Source organism: Temnothorax longispinosus, chromosome 11 (assembly GCF_030848805.1).
Source record: "Temnothorax longispinosus isolate EJ_2023e chromosome 11, Tlon_JGU_v1, whole genome shotgun sequence".
In the NCBI taxonomy this organism is placed as follows: Eukaryota; Metazoa; Arthropoda; class Insecta; order Hymenoptera; family Formicidae; genus Temnothorax; species Temnothorax longispinosus.
This window is the reverse complement of record NC_092368.1, coordinates 3,786,423-3,814,294: the sequence shown is the minus strand read 5'-3', so window position 1 is coordinate 3,814,294 and position 27,872 is coordinate 3,786,423. Positions and strand designations below refer to the sequence as shown.

At 39.9% G+C, this 27,872-nt stretch overlaps 6 protein-coding genes and 1 long non-coding RNA gene across 11 annotated transcripts; 3 read left to right on the top strand and 4 right to left on the bottom strand.

Moving 5' to 3' along the window:
* Window positions 1-48: 48 nt before the first annotated feature.
* LOC139822181 (protein scabrous) lies at window positions 49-5,252 on the top strand. Its single transcript, XM_071793803.1, has 3 exons — window positions 49-1,157; window positions 1,626-1,965; window positions 3,652-5,252. Exons 1-3 carry the CDS (start codon window positions 928-930, stop codon window positions 4,975-4,977), a joined length of 1,896 nt encoding a protein of 631 aa, XP_071649904.1. The 5' UTR covers window positions 49-927; the 3' UTR covers window positions 4,978-5,252.
* On the bottom strand, window positions 1,871-3,772 carry LOC139822189 (uncharacterized). Of its 2 annotated transcripts, none has more exons than XR_011734471.1 (3): window positions 3,634-3,772; window positions 2,408-3,406; window positions 1,871-2,007 (listed from the first exon to the last, which is right to left on the bottom strand). It is a non-coding gene; the product is annotated as an uncharacterized lncRNA (long non-coding RNA). The 2 variants fall into 2 exon arrangements; XR_011734472.1 differs by having other exon boundaries at window positions 1,972-2,871; window positions 3,272-3,406.
* Window positions 5,253-6,003: 751 nt separating the features above from the next.
* LOC139822180 (uncharacterized) lies at window positions 6,004-9,234 on the bottom strand. Of its 2 annotated transcripts, XM_071793802.1 has the most exons (6): window positions 9,097-9,234; window positions 7,702-8,998; window positions 7,210-7,396; window positions 6,670-7,067; window positions 6,367-6,552; window positions 6,004-6,223 (listed from the first exon to the last, which is right to left on the bottom strand). In XM_071793802.1, the coding sequence occupies exons 2-6, from the start codon at window positions 8,844-8,846 to the stop codon at window positions 6,193-6,195; spliced, it is 1,947 nt and encodes a 648-aa protein (XP_071649903.1). In that variant the 5' UTR covers window positions 8,847-8,998; window positions 9,097-9,234; the 3' UTR covers window positions 6,004-6,192. The 2 variants fall into 2 exon arrangements, with proteins under 2 accessions (XP_071649903.1, XP_071649902.1); XM_071793801.1 differs by having other exon boundaries at window positions 7,702-9,127.
* Window positions 9,235-9,743: 509 nt separating this feature from the next.
* On the bottom strand, window positions 9,744-11,925 carry LOC139822186 (uncharacterized). Of its 2 annotated transcripts, none has more exons than XM_071793810.1 (4): window positions 11,712-11,925; window positions 11,549-11,657; window positions 11,405-11,489; window positions 9,744-11,117 (listed from the first exon to the last, which is right to left on the bottom strand). In XM_071793810.1, the coding sequence occupies exons 1-4, from the start codon at window positions 11,923-11,925 to the stop codon at window positions 11,010-11,012; spliced, it is 516 nt and encodes a 171-aa protein (XP_071649911.1). In that variant the 3' UTR covers window positions 9,744-11,009. The 2 variants fall into 2 exon arrangements, with proteins under 2 accessions (XP_071649911.1, XP_071649912.1); XM_071793811.1 differs by having other exon boundaries at window positions 11,549-11,645.
* A 59-nt stretch (window positions 11,926-11,984) lies between these two features.
* On the bottom strand, window positions 11,985-13,826 carry LOC139822187 (uncharacterized). The gene is made up of 3 exons (XM_071793812.1): window positions 13,626-13,826; window positions 13,086-13,317; window positions 11,985-12,813 (listed from the first exon to the last, which is right to left on the bottom strand). The coding sequence occupies exons 2-3, from the start codon at window positions 13,307-13,309 to the stop codon at window positions 12,552-12,554; spliced, it is 486 nt and encodes a 161-aa protein (XP_071649913.1). The 5' UTR covers window positions 13,310-13,317; window positions 13,626-13,826; the 3' UTR covers window positions 11,985-12,551.
* An 881-nt stretch (window positions 13,827-14,707) lies between these two features.
* LOC139821665 (protein crossbronx homolog) lies at window positions 14,708-17,205 on the top strand. The gene is made up of 7 exons (XM_071792880.1): window positions 14,708-14,996; window positions 15,366-15,547; window positions 15,618-15,682; window positions 16,064-16,164; window positions 16,236-16,423; window positions 16,511-16,679; window positions 16,766-17,205. Exons 1-7 carry the CDS (start codon window positions 14,982-14,984, stop codon window positions 16,847-16,849), a joined length of 804 nt encoding a protein of 267 aa, XP_071648981.1. The 5' UTR covers window positions 14,708-14,981; the 3' UTR covers window positions 16,850-17,205.
* Window positions 17,206-17,476: 271 nt separating this feature from the next.
* LOC139821666 (cdc42 homolog) lies at window positions 17,477-21,085 on the top strand. Of its 2 annotated transcripts, none has more exons than XM_071792881.1 (5): window positions 17,477-17,778; window positions 18,402-18,599; window positions 18,686-18,795; window positions 18,873-19,070; window positions 19,355-21,085. In XM_071792881.1, the coding sequence occupies exons 2-5, from the start codon at window positions 18,422-18,424 to the stop codon at window positions 19,442-19,444; spliced, it is 576 nt and encodes a 191-aa protein (XP_071648982.1). In that variant the 5' UTR covers window positions 17,477-17,778; window positions 18,402-18,421; the 3' UTR covers window positions 19,445-21,085. The 2 variants fall into 2 exon arrangements, with proteins under 2 accessions (XP_071648982.1, XP_071648983.1); XM_071792882.1 differs by lacking the exon at window positions 17,477-17,778 and adding an exon at window positions 17,902-17,926.
* The last annotated feature ends 6,787 nt before the right edge of the window (window positions 21,086-27,872 follow it).

The following is a 27,872-nucleotide window of genomic DNA, read 5'->3' as shown; positions in this document are numbered from 1 at the left end:
CATTCCTGCGATTCGCGCTTAAATTTATTCTGCAAATCGCGAACAAGAAAGAGAGAGACATCCAATCTTTCAAATAGATCTTAATTTAACAGAATCTTGACTGGAGAGATACTTACTAAAATGCTAACTATAGATAAAGTTGAAAAATTTTACAGAAAGATGTATAGTTTGACTCAAATCAAATTTTACCGGAGAAAAAAAAATCTCTCGCCCCGTTCGCCAGACGCGATTATTACCCAGCACCCTGTACTCGCGCATTTATCATATCGCGATCTCATACGACGTATCTATTACGATCTCATACTCATCTCGGGATATGAGTGGGCAGAGACGGCTCGCATAGCAGTGGCGTGTGGGGATAGGGACGGCCGCGCGCGAGACAATATATACCTGACGAGGGCCTGGTGTTGCCGAACACCTGCTCCACACCGGGTCCGAGCGGACCTTTGTCCAAGGGATATAAAACTCGTACACCGTTTCGGCCGCGCCAGTAGACTTTCGAGAGGTGATCAAGCACACAATCCCCGCTCCGCACGTGACTTCGCGACTCGACTGAACGATCTCGCCCATCGAGATCAATCGGATGTCAATCGCGTACAAATCACGTTAAATCACGGTAAATCTCATCGATCGCTGAATAAGGTGAAGAATTCTTATTAAGAAAATTCAAAGTTAAAACCTCGACGAGAATTTTCGAAAATTCGAAGATGCAAGGCTTCAGAAAACATTAAAATCTGGAAATAAAAAAGATTTGTTAATTACCGAGCCCGAGAATCTGTGCGAATGGTAAAATAATACACAGGATACAATAATACACTCGAGGATTCATAAAATAAAAAATATATATCTCTCTGAAGGAGAATATATGAATTGTGAAGTATAAAAGTCCGAAGATCTTGACTGAAGATACCCAAGAGATCAGCGGAGATGACGAATCTACGGTTGCTGTTAACAGCGATTATCGCCGCGAGTACGTTGATTGCCGGCACGCGCGCGGATGAAGATCTCAATAGCACGATCAAGCTATTGCAGGAGCAAGTGAGCGCGCTGTTGGATCATCGACAGGAGGATTACAATGCCTTGGAGGAGAGTCTGAAACAAGCAATGGAAAAGAATACGGAACTCATCGTCCTTAGGAATGAAGTTAAGCAACTGAGGTAAGACGCGATTTACTGTATCGTCTTTTTTTTTTGCATGTAGTGTATTGTAATACAATACACATGTACTAGAACTCACCAAGTGCATAATTACGTTATTGGCTGGTGCGAGAAGCCTTAGAAGTTAATTCAAGTCTAAGGTTTCTGTCAGGCCAATTTTGCATAAAGATCAGGATCATAGAGTTTCTTACGTATTTTTTAAAAATTATCAGAATTTAATAGTAAGATCTGAATTTTTAGGTGAGCAGTAATTTTTTATTGCGATAAGATTTAATATACGTGTAAAGTTATTTTGATAATAAGAAATGAAAATATAGATTTACCCTAGTTTTTTCCTTATTTTTAAAGTATACGATGGTCTTAGCTGTTCCTATATTGCTTTTATCGTACACGAAGAGAGGATTTTGGTCGCTTTAATGATGGGGTACCATAAAAACATATTATAATCGTATCCCCTCGCACGTGCAGGAAGGAAGTGAACGCACTTCGCGGCGGAAGCGGCAACGAGGCGAAGAACGAGAGATTGAGGGTGCGATGGCTAGGCAGTGCCGTGACGGAGCTACAAAGCGAGGTCGCCGAGGTGCTCAGGACGCGGAACGCCAGCGAGGAGCTTGCCGAGCGCTCGAGGATGAGGAGCGAACTGGCCCTGCTGAAGGGCGACGTCGCCGAGGTCGGCAGGAGCATACGCGATCTCGGTGGGAGGATCACCAAGATCGAGGCCACCCTTGGTACCATCAGGCTCGACATCGCCGCGACCAAGGAACGCGCCAGCCTCCTGTCCCGCTCCTGCGCGGATGTCAGTAGTCAGGTGAGTTGTCTTCTTCTCGCAGATGTTAAAGAGTAAGGCTGGCTGACATTAGAAAAAAAAAACAGCGGAAGATGATAGGCAGATGGTACCAATTTGCAACGCAGTTGAACCAAACCAGGCGTAGGAATGAGAGGAGGGAAATTTACTTATTGCTCAAAGAATATATTTCATTCCGAAGCAACGGATTAATCTTTCATTTCGTGATTATTTTTCGTAAGAATAGAATTTATATCCGAGTTTAAATTTGTTAGTTTCTGAAGTATTTTACTTCAACTGATACGTATTATAATTTCATGCTCAATCGCCAGGTGTTTAAGATAATTAAGCGTTGCTCAAGTCAGATTCTCTCCTCTTTTACATGAATGTACATAAAATCTAGAAGAGAATAATATGTCCTACGTATACAGATATGTATACGTATATTACGTATGTTCTTCAATACCGTCGTCGATGACTTTCTCCGACAACGGGATTCCTAGATCCGCGCGTGCCGCTCAATGACCACGGCCGATTTTTTCGCCCACAATGGCTCGAGATCGATTTCGTGGTATGCGTATACACGCCGAAGGGCCCGGCATGCGGTCGCTCGCGCGCGGACAACGGGCGTCCGTGTAGATAACGGCTGCCGCTACCATTTAGTATTTATGGCAGGAAGAAGAAAGGGGGATGTATGGTCGGTGCACCTGCGCCTTGCACGGGGCGGCCAGCTGCTTGGTTCCTGTTTCTCGTTTTGCCGCTTGGCAGCTGCTTCTCAACCTCCTCCTCCTCCTCCTCCTCTTCCCTTCCTCCCGCCTCGCCCGCGCAACGGGCCACTCCTTTGGGCCGCACGCATATGCCCCTCAGGCCCACCAGCCTACCCTCCCTCCTCTTAAATACTTGCCGCCCTTTGCGCTTCTACCTTCAACTCTCAATCGTCATAAGAAGTCAAATATAATAAAATATAAGAATAAGATTTGCAAAGAATGAGAGAGTTAAGCGCTAAATATAATATAAATTAAAATTTATCCTGTGCAATTTTTACGCCAAGTTACTTTTTAACTTGGTATAAAATGTTTTTTGGATTTTTAAAAATATTTTGCAGAGAAAAAGAACGATAATGGAACATCGTGTTCGCTAAATCAGTTATTTAAAAAATATAAATAATGATATAACATATGAAGTCATGTTACATATTCAAATGGTATGAGATAATATTAAATTGATAATTTTGAATTCTTCCCTAATGCACAAGAGAAATTTTATGACCATGCATCTGCGCGTGTTTATAAATTCGTTTTCGATACGAGTTTCGCTCGGTGATCCTTACCGTCTGTGGTATTTGACACACGCTGGCGACCGCAGCCACACGAGTCGACAGCTGTGGCCCTACTCTCACGCATTCCACAAATGCGAGAGTATATTACACACGTGCAGTCACGCATACCACGTAATCAAGGACCGCCTGTAAAAAGTCGACGGATTAAAGAGAATCGGTAGAAAATTTTCTGGAATGAAAAGATTCACGTGTGATCAGAGACTAATACTTTCACTAATTGCTTTTGAAATTACTTGTTTACTTTAAAACATTCCGACCACCGTGTCTTGTTTTTAAAGATCTCAATCATAGAGAAATGTTAAGAGAGCAATGACGAGCCAACATTCGTCCGCTAGACAAAATGCAAAACTTACCCTTTTCATTTGTTGCAGTTAAGCACGGTGCAGATCGAGCTGAAGTCCCTGAAATGCGAGTCCACGGTTCCCGATCAGCGGCAGGATCCGCAGAAGCTGGAACATCGCAATAAGGCTGACATCTTTCGCAACGAGGTGAGCGGGTCGCACGAGATTGCGTCAACCCGAAGACACAGCTATTCCCGCGCCTTGGCTCATCGCGCTCGCCTTGAGGAACGTCTACGTAACGTCGAACGGAAGATCTCCGTGGTAGCGCGGAAGCGAGCGATGGTGGAGAAACGAGTGGTATACGAGGATCGTGAGCAACTTGAGGGACGGATGAGGAGCCTCGAAATGGCGCAAGCAGAGCTCTCGAGAAGGGTATCCAATGCCACCCGAGATCTGGTGTCGATGAACGAGCTGGATGAGTCCGTGGTGCGACTGTACGACTCGGTTCGTCTGCTCGAGGAAGCCGTTTACACCAATCGTTCCGAGGTAAAGCGAGAGCTTGCGAAGCTGGAGATAAACGCGGCGCGAAAGGCGGCCGAGCTGTCGCTGACTAGGGAAGAGCTTGGAAATCTTCGACGGGCGGTTCAGGCGTTGAGCGTGAGCGCGTCGCAGCTGCAGGAGAGGAGCGACGTGCAGCGAAAGAGTCTGGACACCTTGAACGAGACCCTCAGTCGACTGGACCTTTCCCGGAATCTGGCCAAGGCGGTGAACGTCACACACGAACTAGAACAGGTGGAAGATCAGTACCGTCTCATGGTAGACTCCCTTCCGGGAAATTGCGAGGAGCGCGACGGTTTGACTTTGCTGGCACCTGGTCCCGGAGCACCGTTGCTGGCCTCCTGCCGCGCCGGCTGGATTGTCGTGGCTCGCAGAATTGACGGCGCTGTCGACTTCGATCGCACCTGGAACGAGTATTCGATCGGCTTCGGTTCGCCGGTCAGCGAGTTGTGGATTGGCAATGAGGCGTTGCATCGACTCACTCGCGATAACTGCAGCAGGCTGCGGGTCGACCTGACCGATACCTACGGCGTGCACTGGCGCGCCGAGTACGAGCATTTCACGATTGACTCCGAGGAGACTGGTTATCGACTCCACGTATCTGGTTATTCGGGCAATGCGACCGACGCACTGTCCTATCAGGACGGCATGGCATTTAGCGCTAAGGACCGCGACATGGACATCAGCACCACCGACTGCGCAGCCAACTATCGGGGCGGTTGGTGGTTCAGTCATTGCCAACACGCCAATCTCAACGGTAGATATACCTTGGGTTTGACATGGTTCCAGTCGACGACCAACGAGTGGATGGCAGTTGCATCTTCCGAGATGTTGGTGCAACGGAAGCAAAACTGTTGATAATCTTGAAGTTATTCACGTCGAGTTGATAGAATGACGCTAATTGATGAACTGCAAGAAAATGAAAGTTCTGTGTAATTTGATTCGTGGATCACGTACGTAATCAGTCCACAAGAACACTTGATTGTAATGCCAAAGAGTTAAGTGTAATTTAAAGACTTTAATGTAAATACATTGTATAGTTATGCACAAATGGAGTAATGCTGTAAACGTGCAAAGAATAAATATTACTTATTGTATCTGTATAGTAATAAAAAGTCATTAAAAGTCACTAACTTTTGGTTAAATTAAAAAATTGCGTATTAAAAAATTTCAAGTCACTAAAAGGACTATTATTAACCAACTGTTATATTATTTCTCAATATTTAAAATAGGTTCTTTTACGGGTAGCATGTAAGATAAATGCTATTACATCATTCCATAGTATATATGTATTAATTTCACTTTCGCAGTTATCTCTCATATTTCATCCGCTTAGCGTCACAGCCATTGATGGAGAACGTCAGTTGTTAGAGGTGGGAATGTTTCGTGACCAGTAATAAGCGATTGCAATCACCATTTATCTTCATACCCTGAATTCGAATCTATATTTAGATAAACGTATTATTTACACGCTGAATGCATTTGGAGAAACAGCGTTGAGTGTTGTAAACTTATTTAATTTGAACAAGAGACGGTTACAGACGGATACAGAAGATGTACAGATTTATTGCGTATGTGCGTTACGTATCAATTCAATAGTACGATATGACGTGTCTTTGCTGATTATTGTATCAAAATGTTGCAACGTATCAGTAATGGGGCAACTTTCTTCACTGATACGTAAAAATGACGCGGCTACAATAAGTCCTGTATCCGTCTTAAGATTACATATTGGGACATAATACTGCTAGTTATTAAAAATATATATATATATATATAAACATGAAATTAATAAAATTAAATAAATTGTATAATACTAAGTTGATTAATGGAAATATAATTTTGGATTCTTTAACTGACAGGCATAATACACTTAAAGACAAATTAAAGATTGAAAAACTTTATTTATAAAATACAGTTTTAAACAAATTCACGGAAAAGATTAAATCATTAATCTCTGTAAATGATTCTGTAAAAAACCTATATTAATAAATGTATGATAACAATTTATACTTAGCACAAATGCATTCACATTAAGAGCATTGTATAAAAGAGGTAAAATATTTCAATCACTCATACTCCTTTGTTGAAACACTTCCAATGCCTGAAAATAGATGGAACTCCTTTTATAAATATATATAGCTGGGAATACTGGGAATAAGATAATAACTATACATAATTATTAAATGAATATCGAATGCGCGTATAAACAAAATGTAAGAATAATTAAAAATTCAAGTAGCGCACCTTCTTTTGTAGGTGTTTCTATTGGAAGATCTGACGGCTTTAAAAGCAGTATCTATTTCATGTACAGTATTTTCTAAAAGCTCCATAAAAGATCTCTCGTCCTTTACGATTGACTTATCAGCCATTAAAGATAGATGTAAGTTGCCTCCGTAACTTAACAGACCAAAGCCGAGGGCGGTAGTACTTCTGAAAACAAATTGTAATACATTTTACATATCGCTACTATGTACAATAATTTTATTTGTTAATTATTATAAACAAAGTTTATAATAATAGCGGTACTTATTGTTAGCAATACGATACTTGTTTGGTATCCAGAAGGCAATGTTGCTCAAAGAATTATTCAAGATACGCACTTTTTCTGGCCCACATATATTGCTAAACCCCATCGTGCTTCGAGTTAAAAGAAAAACTCTTAAAAATTTCACCGGTAATAACGCTGACAGATATTTTATGATCCAAAAATTAAGCATGATGTCTGAACTCTTTCTGACTTCGTTATTTGCTCTTGTAATATCTTGAAGGCGCTTGAAAAATTGAGAATCTCGATTTGGCTCGACGATTGTTTGTCCGTTCGCATTGGCGATACAAATTCGCAAGATAGCGACTGAAAACTCGTTATCTAACGTTAAATTTTTATCGGGCATTGACAGTCTCATGGGAAAAATAACTGTTAATGCATCGGGAACTGGTTTGTTGATCTACAAGAAAAACACATGTTTAAAGAACTTTGAAACAGATACGAGATATAGGTAAGTGTCTAAAAAACCTTTCAATTTTCTAGATATTATTTAAACATATTTCAGAGACTAATTGCTGCTTGAAAACTTTATACATACTCACGCGTAAATGATATTTGTGTACACTAGCAGAAAAAGCTGTCAATACTATATCTTCAAATTTGGCACCTGTATTTTTTCTTATCTCGCGGATTTTCGTCAAAAGATTCTGCGATTTATTGTTGGTCTCATCATTCTCTAACCAGTAGGATATTATCTTTTCACCCGTTTGAGGCGGACCATGTAGAGCGCTGTAAAAATGTTTATATTTATCATTACAAAGCTTATTTAACATACTATTCTACGTATAACTCAGATATATTAAAGATAAGTATATATAGCTGATAAGAATTTGTTTCTCGTAAAAATCATAAAATTCTAGTCTTTGAAATTAGAGATTCTTAATTTGGAGATTTTAACCGTTTATTGCTTTACTATTTCTCAGAGATTAGACATTCAGTTTAACAAAGAAATTAATCTCTTACATGTTAATTTGTCTATGTTTAACAGGATGAGCTAAATATTAATTGCACAGTGAATTGAATACTGAACGTACTTTTCGTCCATGCTACGTATAGCATGTTGAATGAAGAATTTTGGAGAAGAAAGTAAAATCATCGTGAATCGCGTGACTTCTTTAAATCTACCGTATATTTGTTTCAGTGTGATATTTTTGAAATTCAACCATATACGATCGATCGACATTTTCGCTTGCTGTTTCAACGACTCGATCGTTACATTGTCAGAAAACTTCAACGACGCACGAAAATGATCTCGTATGTCTTGCACAACTTGTGAGAACGTTACGTAAGCAAAAGGCATCGATGTGGCAAGGATATTCTTCTCATAATATCGCACAACATTCGTCCCATTCAGGAAGTTCCTCTCTGAATTGCTCAATACTGGAACGATCTCTTTGAAATGTTCTTTATTCTCGCCTGACGAGATAATACTCGTCTCTTTTATTTCGTCCTCCTTGGCGATCGTTTTGAGCAATAGGTTCAGAAGGGCCACCCCATCGCCCAGGGAATGATGAACGCGAAATACCACGGGAATCTTTCGAGTGTTGATATGTTCCTCTTCGACATGAGATTTGGATTTCGGACAGCGCTTTCCGACGAGAATCTCCCACGCGGCTCTGTTATCATCGGGCAACGGTTTATTAAACACATTTTCCAAAGTCTTCCTGAAGGATTCGCCAGAGATATCCTCGCAGGACCCGTCGCAGTTAGCGTCCACACATTCCAGCCATCTGATCCTGTCTTTCAGGTCTACCTCTTCGGTTCTTTCCCAAAAATAATAGCCGAACTTCTGATTTCGAAGATAGAACAGTTTCTCGAGCGTTGTACCAGCAGCCTTCGAAACAATGCGGTTATTTATAAGATTCCTGAAATCCTCCAGGAAGACCGTGTTTGAGTTCCCCGCGGTCTTCTCCAGTATCATCAAGATATTGATAACGGACAGAGAAACGGCATCTTCAACGACCCACACACAATCTGTGCCCTTTAAAAGACCAGCGAATTTGTTCCCCAACTGGATTCTTAACACGATCTTGACCAAACAACGATAGACGTATAGAAGGAGCAGAGCAATCACGATGAGCGGAGCGAACAGGAAGATGCAAGCAGTTCCTAATAATTCCCATAATCTCCAACGCGTAATTTCATTAGAAATTACTGAGTTTGATCTTTCTGGTTGCATCTCTCGTCTAAGACTTCAAAATCGTCGATTAATTCTAAATGCACCAGTTTTAGTCAATTTTGTATTGGTTCCATCGATATGGAAATCTGAATTAATTTCTCTGATTAACTCCGATTTAATTAAGCTGGATGAAGTTTCACCGTTACACGTATCTGAGAAATTATTTTTTTGAAGAAATAGTTTTAAGTAACGTACGTAATTCCAAGCTGATTTGTCTTTCTGATAAAAAGAGATCTTTAGATTGACTTACAAGAAACTTCTTTTTATTTTGTTTCTGGGACTTGTTTCTGGGAGTGAGTCCAAAAACACAATGTGCCGCTGAGACCGATGAATGTGTTACTGGTGCTACTGTACTGAAGTCCTATTTCTTCGATCTTCGATTTTCAACTTACATAACACATCAAGCTATTTATGGTCGCAAGTGTCTATCGCATGGTCTCTCTACGTATTATTTATCCGATAACATTATTTTTACGGAGTCGATTCGACACATGCATCGTCAGCTATATTTTCGTCGGTATTCGCGCCGTCAAGCACATTTCGTCCACAAATAACACGACGTCCGACCGGATGTCGTACGTTAAGGAGGGAGGGTCAAGTATAAATGACTTAAATTTTGCGATTTTTTTTTTTGAAGGGAATAATAAATTGATTATTTTGAAAATTAGTGCATGTTTTTATTTAGTATTTAAACTACGCACAGGAATTTTTTTATGTAAAAATAATGAAAATTCATTGAGCAGTAGCTGGTCTTCTCATTATTTAGATGCTTGAAAAGGACCCAATCCGAAAAGTCGTAACGTTTCTTTGTACATATTGCCAATTGTAGTCGAAAGTAATAAACTTTTCTTGTAAAATTAAAAAAGTAAAAAAAAACAATTTTTCTTTTTTTAAATTGTTATTATTTTTTTAATTTTAGATTTTTTTTCTTAAATAGGTTTATGCTGAGCGCTTTTTCTTAAATTTATGAAATTTTCCCCGAATTTTGATTTCAGATGATTAGAGCGGTCTCTGCGATCCCCAGCGCGTTCATGAGGAGACAATTTCAACCAACTACTGCTCAATGAATTTTCATGATTTTTACATAAAATTCCTGTGTGTAATTTAAATACTAAATAGAAACATGCACTAATTTTCAAAACAATCAATTTATTATTCTCTTAAAAAAAAATCGCAAAATTTAAGTCATTTACTTGACCCTCCCCCCTTAATAGCTACTACGTGTAGTAGCATTAGCGACTACAGAGAGAGGGAGATCGTGATATTATATTTTATTATTGTTGACTATCCTCTTTTTGTGATATTTCTGCGTGCGATAAAACACGTGCGAACACAATTGACTTGAATAAACTAATTTAACGCTTGCCGAGAGAAAATTACGTAAATCCATTTTTTGATGGAATCTTTTTATGCAGTTTTTATAAATAACAATAATAGGAATTGTAAGATGATTGATGTGTTATGTGAGTTGAAGATCGAAGGAATAGGATATCAATGTTCTTCAGATTCTTGAAATATCCTCAGCTTAAAATAGCTAAGACACTGACATTTCGTTTCTTTGATAGAAGAATAGTCAATTTTATTGTATTTAGCATATTTTAATAATAGCAATTTAATCTGAAAATTATTACATAATGATCGCTTTCATAATTGAAATTATGTAGTAACCAGTGCAAAGTTTAATTTCAAATTTTTCGAATTATTACCTTTTTGATCGTGAATCGATCTGTCTTTTCGAGTTAGCGTCACAAAGAGTAAGAGAGGGAGAGAGAGACAGAGAAAGAAAATAGCATTGGTTATCTTACCTACAAGATATTGATATTTTATATTCTATTCCTTCGATCTTCAACTCACGTAACACATCAATCATCTTACATACTATTGTATTTATAAAAACTGCATCGCCGTTACTCATATAGGGAAGCCACAGATCTTTCACCTACTTTCGCAATCAGATTGTAACTAAATCCCTTAATTGTCTTATTTTTTACCGACGTAATATTTGTTTCTGCTAAGCATTACTGTGTATTTCGCTTCAATATGCATTTAATTCTTCCAAATAATGATATATTTTATTTTATTCAAGAATTTCTTCTTTATTTTTAAGAAGAGCAATTTATGTTAACATTTTTCGACTTTAAGCATCTGTCTCTTATATATGTTTTAAGTTTCATTCGTTAGAATCCAGCATCTTCTGCAAATCTTTTCAGTGTTGTCCTTAGGGTTTATGACATTCCCTGCGATGAGTAATCTTTGTTGTAAAATATCAATCTACAATATATAAAGCACTTTTATGTATTTGAAAATCAGATAACAAAAAAAATTATTTTCGAATAAAAAATCGAAGAGAATAACAATGCATATTATAATTTAACAATTACAAATTATAAAACACGTAGCTTTTGTGATACATGAAAACTTATTTTGACGCATAAATTAATATCCGGTATATTAAAAATATCTCGTAGCGTGTATCTCGAAAAATAATTTGTTTTATACATATCTCGCTTTCACATCATAATATATAATTATAGGGACAAATAAAGTTTCAAGCATACTTCTTTCTGTTTCTGTTTCATCGTGCAATCTATAGCGATAATTTGTTTCTTTAATTGTTCGTTCTGTGATAACAAAGCGTCATATCTGAAATTTAACAAGTAAACAGGTAAATCGTTAATGGCATAATAAGTAGAAGAAGTTACTTCTGGTGCCATGTTTTCTGCACTTGTCTCCTCAAAGTTTCCGGTAATATGTCGATAGAGCCAAGCTGAACGTCCGTGACGCTTTGTCGAAATAAATCTAAAGAGCAATCTTTCGAACAGATTACGAGCTAAATGAACGGCATCGAATAGAAGTTTTACTCACTTAGCATCTGTTTGTTTCGCGTTTTAATCTTTCTCAAGTCGTCTATCAGAATTTTATCGCGAAACTTCAAGGCGGAATATCGCAAAAATTGGGTAGCTTCCAAATCCCGTGAGCATTTCAAGCTTTCTTCTAATTTTCGGACGGTATCACGGATTTGGTTAATCGTCGTGCTATATTTTTCCCTGGGCTTTTCTACGTGGGTTACGTTCAGCATTTATCAATTGTGACGTGACTTGATTGACAGCAGAAAGGATAAAACGCAGGAAAAGCTCGTTCTTGTTGACAAGATCATTTTATTGAGACTCTGTATTTCTCGTCGCCATGAGAAACTGAAATACAATGAATAAATATCACGAAGCAATGAAACCCGTTCGTTTTAGCTGAACTTCTTACACGGTTCATCTTTCCTCTTTTTCTTTTCACGTTGGAGAGAAATTCAGCTAAAACAAAAAGGCCTATTAATTCATTGACTTAAAAAATGCTTTCATTGTTGTTCCCTGAACGAGTTGCAATTCACCTCGTACTCCTTTACACAATCAATTCTCCAATCTCTTATAAATAGAGGTATACATGGGATGACAGTCAAGATCAAATAGGATGTGCAGACTGCGAATCGATCGCTTTCACATAAGGAACCACTGACATGTGTCACCCTCATGTATACATGTATAATAATTTAAAAAGTACATCCTACAGTTTCTAATTTTATAACATTTGAGTATTACTATTACCCTGGGATAATAAGTACAGTGTAAGCTGCGTATATAGAAATAAATTATGCGTGTAAAATATAGGCATCACAGATCTTCATAATGTACGAAGGTAGAAAACAGCTTAATTTTACGTCGACGTATTTTTACATCGCAAAATGTAATCTCTAAAACGTTCGTGCATTTTTCTTAAGCAATTTTGACATTGATCTTTGGTGTTTTCTAAAACATTAAGTAAGGCTTCCTTGGTTTTTATCTCCAAGGCCACTTTGAATTGCTTCATAAGACGGAAATCTATTTCGTTCAGATCAAAGACAGTCTTCTGCATCATTTCCACTTTGGTAACGAGAGATTCCAGTGATTTAGATTCCTCCGATGAACTTCCATGAATCCTGTAAATTTTCTTGTTACAATTTTCCTTCATACATGTTAACATTTATGAAATTTTAATGTTTAATAAAATGTACTATATATATAATATATTATTATTATTTATGTATACATATGTATATTTGTTTTCCTAATCAATATTGCCATAGCTTACTACACATATTTTTTTCAAAAATCTCAAGTCTCAAATGTTACAAAAATATTTGAGGACTATCGTTTTGTAGCAAGATACTTAGTATTAGATCCGTATTAATGTAAATTGTAATAGACTCACGATCGATTCTGTTCTTCAGTCAGGTACTTTGAACAAGTGTTATACACATTCAAACATGCCAAACTATCTGGAAACTGCTCCAGATAGCTCGCAAAGAGTTCATTGCCCTTTGGGTGAGTTAAAGTTTTATGTATATTGTCAGTGATCTGATCTAACTCTTCCATTGTCAAATTATCACATCTTCCCAAACAGTCAGTCGTCTGAGCTGCCGATGAAGACTGCATCTTTCACCCTGAAAAGAATTATCACGTTAGATCAAGTTATTTGTGAATTATCTTCTTCAACGTGAGATTGAGGCAACAAAACTTGCAGACGAGTGAATCAGGACACAGCAAATAAGAAATATGACAAAGTAAACCGTGAAAAGAAGACAAAATTTGTAGCGATCGGTTATTGGAAATTATACATCGGTGCTTGACGTTCACTGCAGTGTAATTAAAGGTTTTCTTACGTCGCAGTCCGACGATAAGAAGGTGTACGCGGTACCGGTACGCAATTACTGGTAAAACGTAAATAATTTTAGAGTTTTGATCTACATACCACTATTTTCAAAACCGTGGACTGCCGATGATTTTCAGTTACTCCGATATTGGACGGTAGGTACCGGCGCGGCGTACAGCCGAAATTTCGCTATCCGATCCCTAGCAAGAACCGGGTATGTGCCTATGTGCATGGCCGAACGCGCCAATTGAGCGTCTTAAGACGCTGTAAAGACACCATTTCAGGATGTATCGTGGAACGTGAAGAACACGATGGGCGCGTTCACAGAACAAACCGCTCAATAGCAGTCGAACGTGATTGGCTTTTACCTTTAGAACCAACAAATCAACGTAGAGTATTTATAAGACGACAACTCAACAGCTGATGGCAGTGGAAAGGTGGCCGCATGCGTAGAGTCCAGGGTTGCGTTCCAAAATTCACTCTGGGTAACTAAAATCTATAGTTTACGTCACGCACACTATAGCATTTTAGTTCTAGAGTGAATTTTGGAACGCAGCCCAGGCTGGCGTCCCATTTTGGTCCGGAACATCGCGCCACATTCAAATGTAGCATTAGTCAAGGTCCGTGATAAGAATGCAAACAAAATTAAAAAATTTGTAAAATAATACGAAAACTCATAAATTAAAAAAATATGTAAAACATAATAAATTGATGATAAAAGAACAATTTCTACATTGATTAATAAATAGTAAAGGAAGATTAAATACGGCGAAGAAGGAATTGAAAAACATTATTGATGAGGAAGTATACAGAAATGGTTACATATAATATTTAAAAAAATAAATCTAATAAATTTGATATTTTGATATGTTTGATTTAAGTTTATGTTTTATAATTTATTAATAAATATATATGTTTATAATGTTTTACGGTAGAGAGATATTTGTTTACGAACCTTTATTACGAAATGCGTTCAACGACTAAATAATATCTGTCTTCTACCATGGGAGGCCATGTTCCTTCTCGCATCTCGGACCAGTTTCTGATTGGTCATAGAAAATGACTCCTGCGCATCCTTGGTCTCGCTACACCTGTCTTCTTACATCATAGCTGAATCGAAAACAAAGGATTGTGTCTCTACTGTACTATATAACAATATAACTGTGGTCGGAGCACTCGGAGCTCGGAGTTCGGAGCTCGGAGCCAATCGGAGCTATTTCGCTTTCACATCGTGACCATCGTGTGATTCACGATTGACGCTACTTCGCTCTTCGCTGTGAGTGCTGTGACTGGCTGTGATCGTCGAATCTTTGCTGATCTGCCAAAATGCTCCGACTCGATCTCTGCCGAAGACTACCGACAAGCATAGCTTATCTTGATATCATATCATGTGTAATGTAGCGAGTTATTAATATTCACGTTAATATTCCGCTTGTTTCTCTATGCTCACTCGTCATGTCGGCGGCCAAGGTGATTTTTATATAATATACATATATATATTATCTAAAATGAATAAATAATAAATAAATAATTAACAATAATAAGAATAATAAGAGAATCGTATATGATTACATGTGGTGAAAGTGGAGAGTCATACATACAACTTTTAGGATTATGATAGTGATGCAATTTCTGCTGCTTGTATGTTTAATAATAATGATATTCTGCTAGTGGTTCATTTAATAACAATATCGAAGAATAAAAGTTTCAGATTACAAGCAGTGAAAGTGGAGAAACATGCATCTTAGATATCTTTTAGCATTTTGTAATAGCGACGATATTCTGCTGATATTCCTTTAATAATAATTTTCGGTAATGATATTCCGTTGCTTATTTCAGAGCGAAGATAGCAATAACGACAATCTGAACAGACAAGGCTCCTTCAGGAAGCTTGTGCCGGGAAGTAGCATTGGAGATTCTCCTTTGAGCATGTCCGTGAAAATGATAGACAGACCGATTGTGTCGCAAACCAACAAGCACTACGCTATTTTCTTGCAGGAATACAATATTCTTTCCGAGTAGTAAGTTTAATTATGCTAATGATGGATGCTGTGTGAGAGGATAGCTGATTTATGTAATATGTTTTTCCAGTAAGATGTTGTGCTCCCAAGATTTGAAGGGGATTTATGTGGTACCGTCTGCTCTGAACGCTTTTTGTAAGTATCGCCAAAGATTGTACGAGTTATATTTAGTCACATTCGTGATTCGGCATGCCAATTTTCTATGATAACTTTACTGTGATATTAATGCTTCGAAAACCGAAGCGATTGAATGCCATTCTGTGACTTGCATGCGGAGGAACAAATGCTCATTGTTCTTTGTTTCCTCGTTCGCATACTGCGTTTCTTTTTATTGAAATGTTAGTGTGTTTTTGATAGGTGTAAACCTATTTTATAGGTCTTGCTCGCCCCGATTACGACTTGTATAACGGTTCTGATGTAAATATATCCATCTCTCTTGCCTGTTTCACTTTAACGCAGTTGAATTGGCGATTGTAAAAAGTTCTAATACTCACTATTTTTCGCACTTTGTCACAGTATGGTTTGGCGTACAGTTCATTCGGCAAGGAATCTACAGAGGCGGAGTTTTCAGATTCACCATTACACTGCCTTCGAACTTCCCACTTGGAGATTGCCCTGTAAGAATATTCACCCGCAGATAATCAGTCTTATACGTAATTTTTTTATACGTAATTTGAACGTGTTTCAGAAAGTTGTGTTTGAAACTCAAATCTTCCATCCATTAATAAATCCAGAAAATGGAGAATTGTGCACATCGTGGGGATTTCCCGAGTGGAGGAGAAATAACAGAATTGGGCAATTATTGCAATATATCACTAAGATATTTACTAAACTAGATACGAAAATGACTTCGGTAAATGAGGAGGCATCTAGCTTGTAAGTACATTTGTACTTAAAGGAAATATGAAAAGTAAAGTATCTTCCAGAATATCTAGATGCGAGAATTAATTGGCGATATTACAGGCAGGAAAATAATTCTGTGGCTTTCCGGGAACGTGTGAAAGCGTGCGTAAAGGAAAGTGTGAATCAAGTGTTTAATCCACCTACCATGGATGATCCGCATTACATTACATTTAATCCATATGTGAATGAACTACACGATCCCATTAGACGAGAGATTTACGAGTCAAAAGTAAATAAGTACTTGATTAAACAAGTATCACTCACTACGATAAAACGCATTAAGTTGACAGATCTGATCAATTTATCGTTTTGCAGGGCGAAGAAGAGAATAAGCCGTTAGGTTTGTCGTGGGTACAACCTGGTTCGCTTCAGCCATTTTCGAAACCAGAAGCGAGATAGTAAAAAAGTTCTAAACGCTGGCAATAATAAAACAATAACATATACGTCCTTACAAGCTATACGAAGAAGTCGTTGCTCTCGCGACAATCGTGCGGGCAACTGATAAAGTCACAAAAATTATCAGAAAAGCTATTTTTTTATTCAGAGAGTGTATACATGTCTTAACATTTTATATGGGTCTATATGTGTTAAAGAGAGGGGGAGAGAGAAAGAGAGAGAGAAAATGTCTAGAACAAATTAATATATACATATATATATAAAATACTCTTGTAATTAAATTAAGACAAAGATTATTTAACATAATTGTTTAGAAATATGGAAAATTTTATTATACAATTTTTATTTTAATACACGTATCAATAGTGTCTAAATTATTTCTACGCTTGTGATATTGTTCATGACAAACCCATTATTGCTCAGATAATGCATGCATTTTCTAAACGTAATTAATATTGAAATTGAAGCAGAAAGAATGAAAGAAGAATATGATATTTAACATTTCAAATAATTGAAATATTGCAGTCTACCAGAGGGACCTTTCAAACCGAGCGCCATTTTGTGGCAGCCGGAAACTGGGACCGTCTTGCTTGAGGACGCGTCCTAAATTAAATCTCTCCGCGCATCGGCATAGGGACCCGGCTTTAACCGTGGCCAGAGGGGGCCAGAGGATCTCTCTCCGAAAAATCGCGGTCGTCGACGAGGAAAAAAAATAACATACATGGCACGATAAGGGCCCGTGGAGTTGGAGCGTAACTTGTGCAAGGATCTCGCAAGCTCGCCGTCAAGCGCGACTACGTGGACCGTGGACCGTGGACCGAGAACTCGCCACCGGCACGCCCGAAGCCGCATCCGCCGCGCCGCGCCGTTCGGGATTATGAGCTGCGGCGGTCTTAACCTTTAATCCTTTAATGACAGCCCCGCATATCCAGGTAACGTGCTCCGCGGTATCTGGGGAGTCCGCTCGCGTGCGAGGCTCGGGGAGAAGCTCGCATTCGCATTGCGTCGCGTCGCGAAAGCCTCCCGGTGTCCCGCGGCGAGAGAATCTCGACCGACGACGTGCGGCTCCCCGCGCCGCAGGTACACACCTACGGTCAGGTTAGGTTGAAGGCGAAATACGTCAGCCACGAAAGGCTCCTATACTCCGAGATAATTATTCGGATGCTATTATCAATATTGCAATATTACTGCACATTAATTTTGCTGATGTTCCGTCAATAGGATCTTTTTATCGCTTACTACACTTACGTTTGTTGTTACGTATAGAATAAATTATAAGGTTTACATTATTGATAAGAAAATATTGAGCAATATGTTTATTAATGTACGTGGATTGAGGGTTTAACTGATATGAAAATTTGTTGTGCGATAATGAAGACTGCTTACATTAGTTGAACAATATGGATACTCGATATAAGAACTGAGTTTGATTTTAATCGATCAGGATATCTTCTTTACTTTTGTGTAAACGCTGGAACTCTCTTTTTAATTACTATTGATCTCCCTTTGTTACAGATGATTATGGGTTTCAGTCACGTGTGGATTTGTGTTTCAGGTCACGTAAAAATCACCAAGATGCAGACGATAAAGTGCGTTGTGGTGGGTGATGGAGCGGTTGGTAAAACGTGTCTCTTGATTTCGTATACCACGAACAAGTTCCCTTCTGAATATGTGCCTACTGTTTTTGACAACTACGCGGTAACTGTGATGATAGGAGGTGATCCATATACATTAGGATTATTTGATACAGCAGGTATTATTTCTTTCTTTTTTGCATTATTCCCAAAGGTTATCCTACGTAATATTTTGTAATCTTTGTCTTTATCTTTTATTTCTTAGGTCAGGAAGATTATGACAGATTGCGTCCTTTAAGTTATCCTCAGACCGACGTGTTTCTCGTATGTTTCTCAGTCGTGTCGCCGTCGTCCTTTGAAAATGTAAAAGAAAAGGTGATGTGTTTGTCTATTTCTGTACATTACGTTCTGCATTAACTGTAGTCCTGTTGTACTGATATATCGTTTTGCAGTGGGTGCCAGAAATAACGCATCACTGTCAGAGAACCCCATTTTTACTCGTCGGAACACAAATTGATTTGAGAGATGACGTTGCAACAATAGAGAAACTCGCAAAGAACAAACAGAAGCCGATATCTGGGGAGCAAGGAGAAAAACTCGCCAAGGAACTCAAGGCTGTAAAATATGTAGAGTGCAGTGCTTTGACGCAGGTGAGTAAAAAATCAGTAATTTTTGTTTTAGTTGAAAGCTTCATCTGTTAAACATTTTTTCACATAATTGTGACACATTTGTGGTAGAAAATAATTTTTCTTTGAAATTTAGAGCAGAATATGTTAAAATGTTACGTTTATCAAATATAATGATCATCAAATTTATGAATAAATGAACTGTGTACTACTTGAGAATGAAATAAAGGAGAATTATATTTTTTTATAATACTATTTCTAAATAATGTATCATTTAACATGTAATTGTGTTTTCTTTGACATATCAGAAAGGCTTGAAGAACGTATTCGACGAAGCTATTTTAGCCGCACTGGAACCACCTGAGCCGGTAAAGAAGAGGAAGTGTACGCTTCTGTAAGGTGAACAAGCTGACAAGGTATTGCCATCGGTGGGACGCATGCCTGATTTCAAAACGACACTGTAGTACCAGGCGACGGTTTTGTGTGTAGTATACTCTGTATTTTAAATAGAACTAAATTTGCCTCTACACGAGTTCGTAATCGTATTCGGAAAGGATAAGCAAATTGTGCGAACGTCAGGCAACTGCAGACACATTCCACGAGGTATTGAGGCGTGCGATAATGACTCTGAGTTTGTAAAGCCAGATAAAACTTTTCTATCAAATAATAACGACTGTTTTTTTTTTCGAGGAAAGTTATTGCACAAAGCTTTCATTTTCCAATACAATTTTCGAGGAAGAGGCGTTTGGAGCGGGGATTTTCAGATAAATCTCGAAATTTGTTCTAAACTCGTTGACTTTTGACGTTTACACTTAATAGGTACAGAGATGGCGAAACAAATAGAGATTGGTGCTATTGTCAACGATATTTTTTTAAGTCGAAACGTTTACCGAGACATAAGTGTCTGAGTCGTCGGTATCTGACAGAGTGCTCATTTGAGTAACAGAGTGCTCAAGTATTTTTCGCTAAAACGATGATTTTTTTTTTCATTTTAGAATGAAATTTCCGTTCTCGGCGACGTCAGTATTAGGAGCTCTATGATGAATGTATAAAACCATAAGTATCTTAACAGTATCACTTAGATATACTATCGATTGAATGTGACACAAAAAGACTATTACTAATTCTGACAACCTGTCTATTATAAAGTATAGTTATTGATATTGAGGAGCTCTTGCAATACCGCGTTTCCGATACCGCAAACTTATTTGCATAATTTAGTATAATTCCAAGACGGAAATTGTCGCAACGAGTAGTTTTGTTACTTGTCCTGTTACAAGCGTGTTATCGCAAAAGCTTTCCAATATTAGTAATAAATCTTCGGAATCACATTTTTTAAATCACACACGGCAGCTGTCTTGACGAAGGAAAGTTTTCAAGAAAATCGACCAATTTTTTTGTATGTTTTTGAACGCTGTTTTCCTACATAGCAAAGTATTTTTCAGCAACTTTACCACCTAATAAATCAGAATTAAAGAGCTTCTAAACCAATGTTAAGCCTCCCTTCCATCCCGCGACTGCACTGGATGCATTTATTACGTGATGGGAAGCTTTAAGACTGCTTAAAAAAAATCGAACCGAGGAAAAAGGGAGAGAAGGACGATTGCCTGCAATGGGAAGAGTAACGATAATTGGGGGAGGAGGGGAATAAAAAATAACGGCGCACTATTCCAATTTTGGATAACGCTGTGAACGATATTTACGATTCTTTCAATTATCACGATGCTGCATGCAATGAATTTATAAATAATTCAGCCCCGGCGCGGCGGCATGCGATTTTTTTATAATTGTTCGACTTGTCGCATATCGTTAGTACTATTAACACATACGAATGCTCGTCGTGATGCATTCGATATGTGGACGTCGAATGGGGAGTGTTGCGAGAGAAAGCATTTTATCAAAAAGGTTTAATCAACTTTTACACTACGAATCCAGTTAAAAGTAACAGCATTTATTAGCACTGTAATGTCGTGTCGTAATATGTAGACACGATCATGTAACAAAATATTCGCATAAATATATTTATACCATGTATACGACGCTCGATTGTTTTATTCGCGTCAAGTAATCTGATTCTCTCATTGTATTAGCGTATCTCGTATCATCCTTATCTTATTGAACAAAAATACTGACGCTATCCCGAGAGGTGAGAATTATTATTCTACGTGAGATCGCGAAGATCAAGTGTTTAAAAATATGATTTATCTATATAAATAAAACTTGTTAATTATTTATTGAGATTCCGTTATATTTCACGATAAAATAGATTTTAATAACAGATCGCGTCAGTCAAATAAAATTAAGGTAATTGTGAGTACGATGAGAAAATACCGCTTTTGCTCATCATATAACAAATATAGATATACGTCCTGTTTACATTTGGAATTTTATACGCTCTTAAAAAATTTTTTAATAGGAATTTATAGAAATGTCATTTTATTCCGAAAATATTGTATATTCCAGAAAATTTGATATTAGACATTCGACGAAAGAAGTAATATTATTCGTTACGAGTCCGAACATCCGATCTTCTGTCTTAAATTCGTGCGAGATTCTTTAATTAATCACACTTGAGAAAAGACTCGAATTAGAATAGCGCCAGATGAGACATTTAAAATCGCGCATTAATATACCAACATAATTATTACGATGGAAAAATTAATCGCGCGTTAAAATTCGCGATGGTAAATTCGGCGCGTCTCATTATTATTTCATATTTATCGATAATCCGCGAAAAATACATGACAATGTAGGCTGTATATTGTCCTTATTTTCAGCTCGGCACGCGTGTACATGTTCTGTTTGACTCGCATAGTTCATATTGTGCCCATTTTCAGAAATCGCGCGCGTTTGGCCTGCATTCTTCACGCAAGCATTGTTTTTTACATTTTTCGTTATGAACGAGCGTCGAAAGGGTTGAATCGAGAGATGGACGACCATCACAGAATCTGGATCCATGTTCGCCACGATTGTGATATAATAATCTTAATTACAAATGTAGTGACTAAAGTACACATTTAATCAATTAATCAATTAAAACAACATACAATTATTATGATCGAAATATTAAAATTCGTACCAAATAAGTTCTAATATTTTATTACGATATTGAGTGCGAATACGCGTAACATTCTACGATTATATTTGTCGTACTATTGAACACCCGATTTTTCATCTTAAACTTAAACGAAAAATTCTTTGAATAATCGTGTTTAAAAATTCGTGTTTAAGAATTATTTAGAATAGATTGTCAATATTTCATTTCGATGTATACTTGAATTATTGTATTTGAAATAGCATCACGCGTCAATTACTTTAAGACTCTTTAATCATTTATGCTCTCGGCTCGTCGCGCGGCGCGAAACGCTTGCGCCTCGTTTGATTCGCGTAGTCGTGACGTCACGGGCCGCCCGTGCCGGGCTATTGTCTCCATCGCAGTTTCACGCTTTCCGCTCGTTTTTCGCCCGTTTTCCCCGCTCGAGATCGAGCCCCGTACAAGCGAACGTCGAGAGTGCCGAATCCAGCGATCGACGATCGTCGATCGTCGAGGACTACCATATAGACACGGTATGTGAGCTCGCGATTTGTCTTTCATCGAACTCATTGTCGGACGAACCTCGATGTGCGTGACAAGTGCCGCTTTCACGTCGAGTCGAAAATCGTGTGTTTTTCGTAACTGTGAATGTGTACGCATTTAGACGATACCGAATATATTAATTTAATCAAGTTCACGAGAGATTTTTTGGTGATTGTGGCTGAAAAACATTTCAATTGAGAGAGATCGTTAGTTGTGGCATCGTAGCGAAGAGACGTTTTACGCTGAAGTTGCTCCTGTGCTCACGTATCAATTATCACGACCAAAACCAACGCATAATTATTACAATCGAAATATAAATCGCGTTAAAGTTCTCGATGAAGATTTCGTCACATTGTATATGCGATATACGGCCTCGAATAGACGGTTTTTTGCCCTGTTTACGTTCTCGGCTCGCCGCGCGCCGCCCGCCCCCCCCCCCCCCCATCATCGCGCGGCGCGCGCCCGGCGCGCCGCCTTTTCGTCTGAGTCACGTAGTTACATCGCGGCCATTGCCTCGACGGCAAGTCACACAAGTTTCGGGAATCGCGCGCGGTCGCGTTCGAGTTTTCCGCACGTTTTTCCTGCCGAGAGTGAGTCCCGCGGGTGAACAAAGCTCGCGAGTGCCGAGCCGAGCGACGGCGAGCATTGTGGAATATCGGGTACTGTGAACAATCGCGATTGAGCCTCAATCGGCTTTCGGCCAAGCAAGCCGGAGGGTGCCGCTCCTCCCCCCCCTCCGAGTGAGTCTGCTCTATCATTGAACATTCTGCTTAATTACGGCGCGTCATCCCACGCCACTCGATCGCCCGACTCGTGAAAAAGTGCCTGAAAGCATGAAAGAGATCCTCAGATCGAACGAGGTATCCGATGGCGACGCTCCGCTTTTCGGTACGCCTTTGGCCTTCAACGTGATGACGTCACGCGTCGCGCGAGCCCCGCGAGCCGCGTGAAGTTGGCGGCGCGTGATTGGAACTTGGCGGGATTGAAACTCTCCCGGCGAACGCCGGGAGTAAACGGGCGAGTCGCCATGTTTCGTCGTTACTTATTCGGAAGTGCATTACGTGCATTACGTGCGGATTTCGGACACTTTGAACAATTCGTCGATCCGTCGATCGCGCGCGCGCGATGAAACGTCGGGAGTGCCGTAGAAAGTGTCGGGCGATTATTCGCGTCGCGTTGTGCAATCGCGTTCGGTATATAGTGCTTCCTGGGGGAGGAACCTGCATCCGTGGGAACGAGCTTCCGGAGCGGCGGAGCAGCGGACGGGAACGCGACGACCCGGGATCGAGGGGGAGAGGAGGCGTCATCGACTGCGGTGAGTAAATTTATATGTACTCGATTCGAATTTATTTTCACTCTTGGCCAGCTGTGGCCGATTTACGCGCGGCTGAAGCACGTAATCGACATCGCGCGAGCTTCGATATAATAAATATCGGCGTTAAGGAAATTTTCCCTCGTGTCGCTCGAAAAGCGAGATCAAACGTGACGTATTCTACATTTTTGATTTCCGCATCTTCGATACTCCGAATATCCGCGTCGGCAGTCTCGCGGAATCTCGAGGAAGGCTCTCGTTTTTTAATCTTTTTTTTTTAATCTTTTTATCTCCCGAACCGTCGAAACTCGAATCTGCTTCTGTAATTGTCGCTTGAACGTTAGATCGATCGATCTTCTTTCTTGCCGCGCGTTCCCCCTTGATCTCGATCGGTACCCATGCAGTAATGACAACCGCGCGATACAGGGAGGTATTGAGGAGGGGCGGGAAGGGGGGGAGGTACTCCCGGGCCAAGAACCGGAGCCGAGAATCCCCTCGTCGATCCGGCACGTGCGAGCGGAAATACAGGGGCCGCGGAGACGCAGAAACACGGGAGGCGGTCATTTGACGGTCTGATGGGATATCGCCGACGTGGATCGCCCACCGTCATCCACACGGCCGTTCTTCTCCGTGCCCGCCGCGTCTTTCTCCTCTCTCCTCTCTCCCCCCTTGTCCCCTTGTCTCTTCCTTTCAGTGGCGGATCCAGCGGACGCGGAGCCTCAGGGCGAGAAATTAATGCGCGATGAAAGCCGCTTGAAATTTTAATTATTCAGCGATAGACGATTTGGGTATTCCCCGATTTATCATTAATTTGATTTTGATTTGTAATTATTACGTGCGAAAGGTGAATATACATTTCTATTATATCGGTATATACGTTCTTGTATAGTTTAGGGCCGATATCACAGTCTCCGATTAAACTCACTCTTCGTCTTTTTCTAGAAGGACAGTTAGAAAGAGACGTAGAGTGAGTTTAATCGGAGAATCACGTTAATCGGAGACTGTGATATCGGCCCCTATTCTTTTATGAAATAATAATGTATTAACAGCATTGATCTAATCGGAAAATTGTTAATTCAATACGTCGTGCTCTCGTTTTAATAAAACATGCACACGTATTTGTTTCATTAATATTATTATCGAATTAACAAATTTAATACATCATTGGTTCCGTGTATATGTATATAAAGTAATTGATGAAAATAAGATTGGTCTTAAAACCTGAAATTTTTTACGATAAAATATATTTCGTAACGCAATCAGGAATGTTCTCACGCGCGAAGCTCAATGGCATTACGAACGTCGCGCCGTCGAGGGATCTGTCCGGATCTGCCACTGCCTTCGGCCAGCCTCCTCTCGCGTTTTCTCTTGGCGATGAAGCGCTTCTTTCTCCTCCCTCCCGTCTCTTCCCCCGCGGTCGATTGCGATTCGCCGGCGTAACGTGGCGCGTTGCGCCCTGTGGTTACTTCAATTAGGTGGAATCATAGTTACGTAGATCGGCGGCTGTACGTTGGCGACCGCAGCCGACACAGAAGGCGCGCCTCGGTCACGGAGCCATCGCGGACGTGCCTCCGGACTCCCTTGACATTATCGCTAATCATCTCGAATCGATAGCCGCGTCTACGCGCGGTGCAGGTATACAGGAATGCGCCGGACGTGCGCTGTCCGCTGTAAGCTGTAATGCAGCCAGATGCGAGAGCGCGGTGTAATCCCAGTAATTTGATCTATCGGGGACGAGCAAGTGCGCCCGCCGCGCCCTGACAAAAATCTCCGCGATAATTAGCGACCGGCCGGGCCCCGGGCATTCTCTCGAATATGATTTTGCGACATATATAATATATCGAACTTAAAAAGTTTGCGTCTTTTTGGATTTTAACTCTTATAGCGAATACCATCGGAGTGAAAACTCGTACCGAATAAGAGAGATCTTTTTTTTTTCTAATATCGCCGTAAATCGACGAAATTATCTTCGTCGATCTTTCGTCCCTGTCGTGCCAAAATTTTCGTATTTGAATTTTGAGATACCGCAGTATCTTTCTTCTTTTTTTTTTTTTGCCGAAATTTCTCAGAACCGCTCGAGTCTTGTGATTTCCGAATTCCTCGATCTCCGCGCGCGTCCCTCTCTCTCTCTCTCCTTTCTTAGCATCCACGAAAGTTATTACACGAAAACAGACGAGCTCTCGTAACGACCTAATAAAACGAGCCGCCGGGGCCACCTGGTGGAGCGGCCGCGCCGGGGGCCCCCCGGGCACGTTGACACAACTCATTTTTACGCGGTGTGTCCCGGGCGCGATGGGCGGCCGCGCTCGTCCCGCGCGCGAGGGCCCGCTGTTTATGCTGCTTTATGCCGGTGGTGCTGGTCGTAGCCCACCGCTCGCTGGGCTGAGTAATGGCGTGAGATCTGTGCCGTAGTCGCCGAGGGGGTGCCATACTCGGCTCTCTCGGCCCGGAGCACGGCGAGAGAGATACCATCGGAACTCGCGCGTAGATTTCTAGTCGCCCGTCGCGACGTTCCCGCATATACGTGCCATCCCGACGAAATCGTGGTGCTCCCTTCCTCAGGGCCGCACATCCTGCTGGTACCCCCGGTCGGTTGAGAGACACGTCGGCTACTCCGCAGCCCGCACTCCGAGGCGCGCACTCTGTGTTCGCGATATTTTAAATTCATTTAGAGCACACGCCCTAGGTTAATTTTTTATGAGAAGTGCTTTATTCGTAGAACTGTGGGTTCCATTCTACGCGTACATAGAATTTCTCCATTTAATAATTAAAATATCATTTGCCTTATTCTCGACACGAATATGTTTAGATATTTAAACTGTTAATAATTTTTATTTTGTGATTTGCATGACTATTATGGATGTAATATCTTTTATAATAATGATTTATTTCATTGCGTGCTCAGTGCTGTAATTAAATTATAGCAATTTGCTGATGCAGCAGTTCTCCTATTTATTAAATTAATAGCCGATTGTTATCTTTAATCCATAATAAAAATCTATATTCTTTACTATCTTTATGATGATTTGGTGAATCATAACATTTGTACAGTAATCATTCATTTAAAATTGAAAGAATTTCAAACGAATGATGAATGAATTATAAATAGCATGAATTTTAATAGCACATACTATAGTCTCATTCTCTCGCTGACAAATTTTCACCTAATAAGGAACTTGCGAAATCTTCATAACGGATACGGAAGTATATAGTGCAAGGAGAAATGTTCGTACAATTCGCGCAATTGCATTTTCCGCCGCCAGCAGATCGTGATTTATCTCCTCTAACTTACTCCGTTTTTTTTTGTTTTTCTTCCAAGACGCTTCGCGTCCGCCGTTCTCGCGTTCGAAAGTTTCGGCCCGCCGCTCGTAAATCATGCGAAGATAGAGCGGGAGGAAACTTTCAGCGCGAGCTTTAAGTAGTTTCCGCGCGAAACTTGCCGCTAAATATTCGTATTTTGCAACCTAGTTATCTCGAATGCAATTTTCCACGCAACATCGATCATAACCGCCGATATATGCCGCAACATTGGCGGTAATGATCGATTTCGCGTGGAGATGAAAACGAAACAGCTGGATCGTAGATTGCGAATTACTGGCATTATTCCGAGGCTTCTTTTCAAATCACTGCAATCATTGGCAAGTACGAGAACGCCCGTCCATTTTTCCAACATCAAATTTTTAACGCTATCTCGATGGAGTAAAATAAAAAATTTATTGGCATAAAAAATTATTTGCAACATTGAGATATTATTATAGAAAGGAAGAGTTTTTTTTATAAAACACTTATAGAGTAAACAGGAGTCTTTCGTAAAAATCTTGTGAATGATTTTCGAGGGACGTGACGTATATGGTTAAACGTTTTGATAATCCTTGCAACTGAGGTTGTCGATATTCTTACTGTTCTCTCTCGCCTCTCTTATTTTCTGTTTTCCCTC

Excerpts from the sequence above, each read along its gene's own strand:
- LOC139821666 (XM_071792881.1), top strand. The coding sequence starts at position 18,422 with ATGCAGACGATAAAGTGCGTTGTGGTGGGTGATGGAGCGGTTGGTAAA. Across the intron at positions 18,796-18,872 it reads TTGAAAATGTAAAAGAAAAG|TGGGTGCCAGAAATAACGCA; the intron begins GTGATGTGTTTG and ends ATCGTTTTGCAG. Across the intron at positions 19,071-19,354 it reads AGTGCAGTGCTTTGACGCAG|AAAGGCTTGAAGAACGTATT; the intron begins GTGAGTAAAAAA and ends TTGACATATCAG.
- LOC139822187 (XM_071793812.1), bottom strand. The coding sequence starts at position 13,309 with ATGCAGTCTTCATCGGCAGCTCAGACGACTGACTGTTTGGGAAGATGT. Across the intron at positions 12,814-13,085 it reads ACTGAAGAACAGAATCGATC|GATTCATGGAAGTTCATCGG; the intron begins GTGAGTCTATTA and ends GAAAATTTACAG.
- LOC139822186 (XM_071793810.1), bottom strand. The coding sequence starts at position 11,925 with ATGCTGAACGTAACCCACGTAGAAAAGCCCAGGGAAAAATATAGCACG. Across the intron at positions 11,490-11,548 it reads CAGAAAACATGGCACCAGAA|ATATGACGCTTTGTTATCAC; the intron begins GTAACTTCTTCT and ends GTTAAATTTCAG. Across the intron at positions 11,118-11,404 it reads TGAAACAGAAACAGAAAGAA|ATTGATATTTTACAACAAAG; the intron begins GTATGCTTGAAA and ends TATATATTGTAG.
- LOC139822180 (XM_071793802.1), bottom strand. The coding sequence starts at position 8,846 with ATGCAACCAGAAAGATCAAACTCAGTAATTTCTAATGAAATTACGCGT. Across the intron at positions 7,397-7,701 it reads ATACGTAGCATGGACGAAAA|CGCTCTACATGGTCCGCCTC; the intron begins GTACGTTCAGTA and ends ACATTTTTACAG. Across the intron at positions 6,553-6,669 it reads GCCTTCTGGATACCAAACAA|AAGTACTACCGCCCTCGGCT; the intron begins GTATCGTATTGC and ends ATTTGTTTTCAG.
- LOC139822181 (XM_071793803.1), top strand. The coding sequence starts at position 928 with ATGACGAATCTACGGTTGCTGTTAACAGCGATTATCGCCGCGAGTACG. Across the intron at positions 1,158-1,625 it reads AATGAAGTTAAGCAACTGAG|GAAGGAAGTGAACGCACTTC; the intron begins GTAAGACGCGAT and ends TCGCACGTGCAG. Across the intron at positions 1,966-3,651 it reads GCGCGGATGTCAGTAGTCAG|TTAAGCACGGTGCAGATCGA; the intron begins GTGAGTTGTCTT and ends CATTTGTTGCAG.
- LOC139821665 (XM_071792880.1), top strand. Across the intron at positions 15,683-16,063 it reads GTCTGCTCTGAACGCTTTTT|TATGGTTTGGCGTACAGTTC; the intron begins GTAAGTATCGCC and ends ACTTTGTCACAG. Across the intron at positions 16,424-16,510 it reads AATGAGGAGGCATCTAGCTT|GCAGGAAAATAATTCTGTGG; the intron begins GTAAGTACATTT and ends GCGATATTACAG.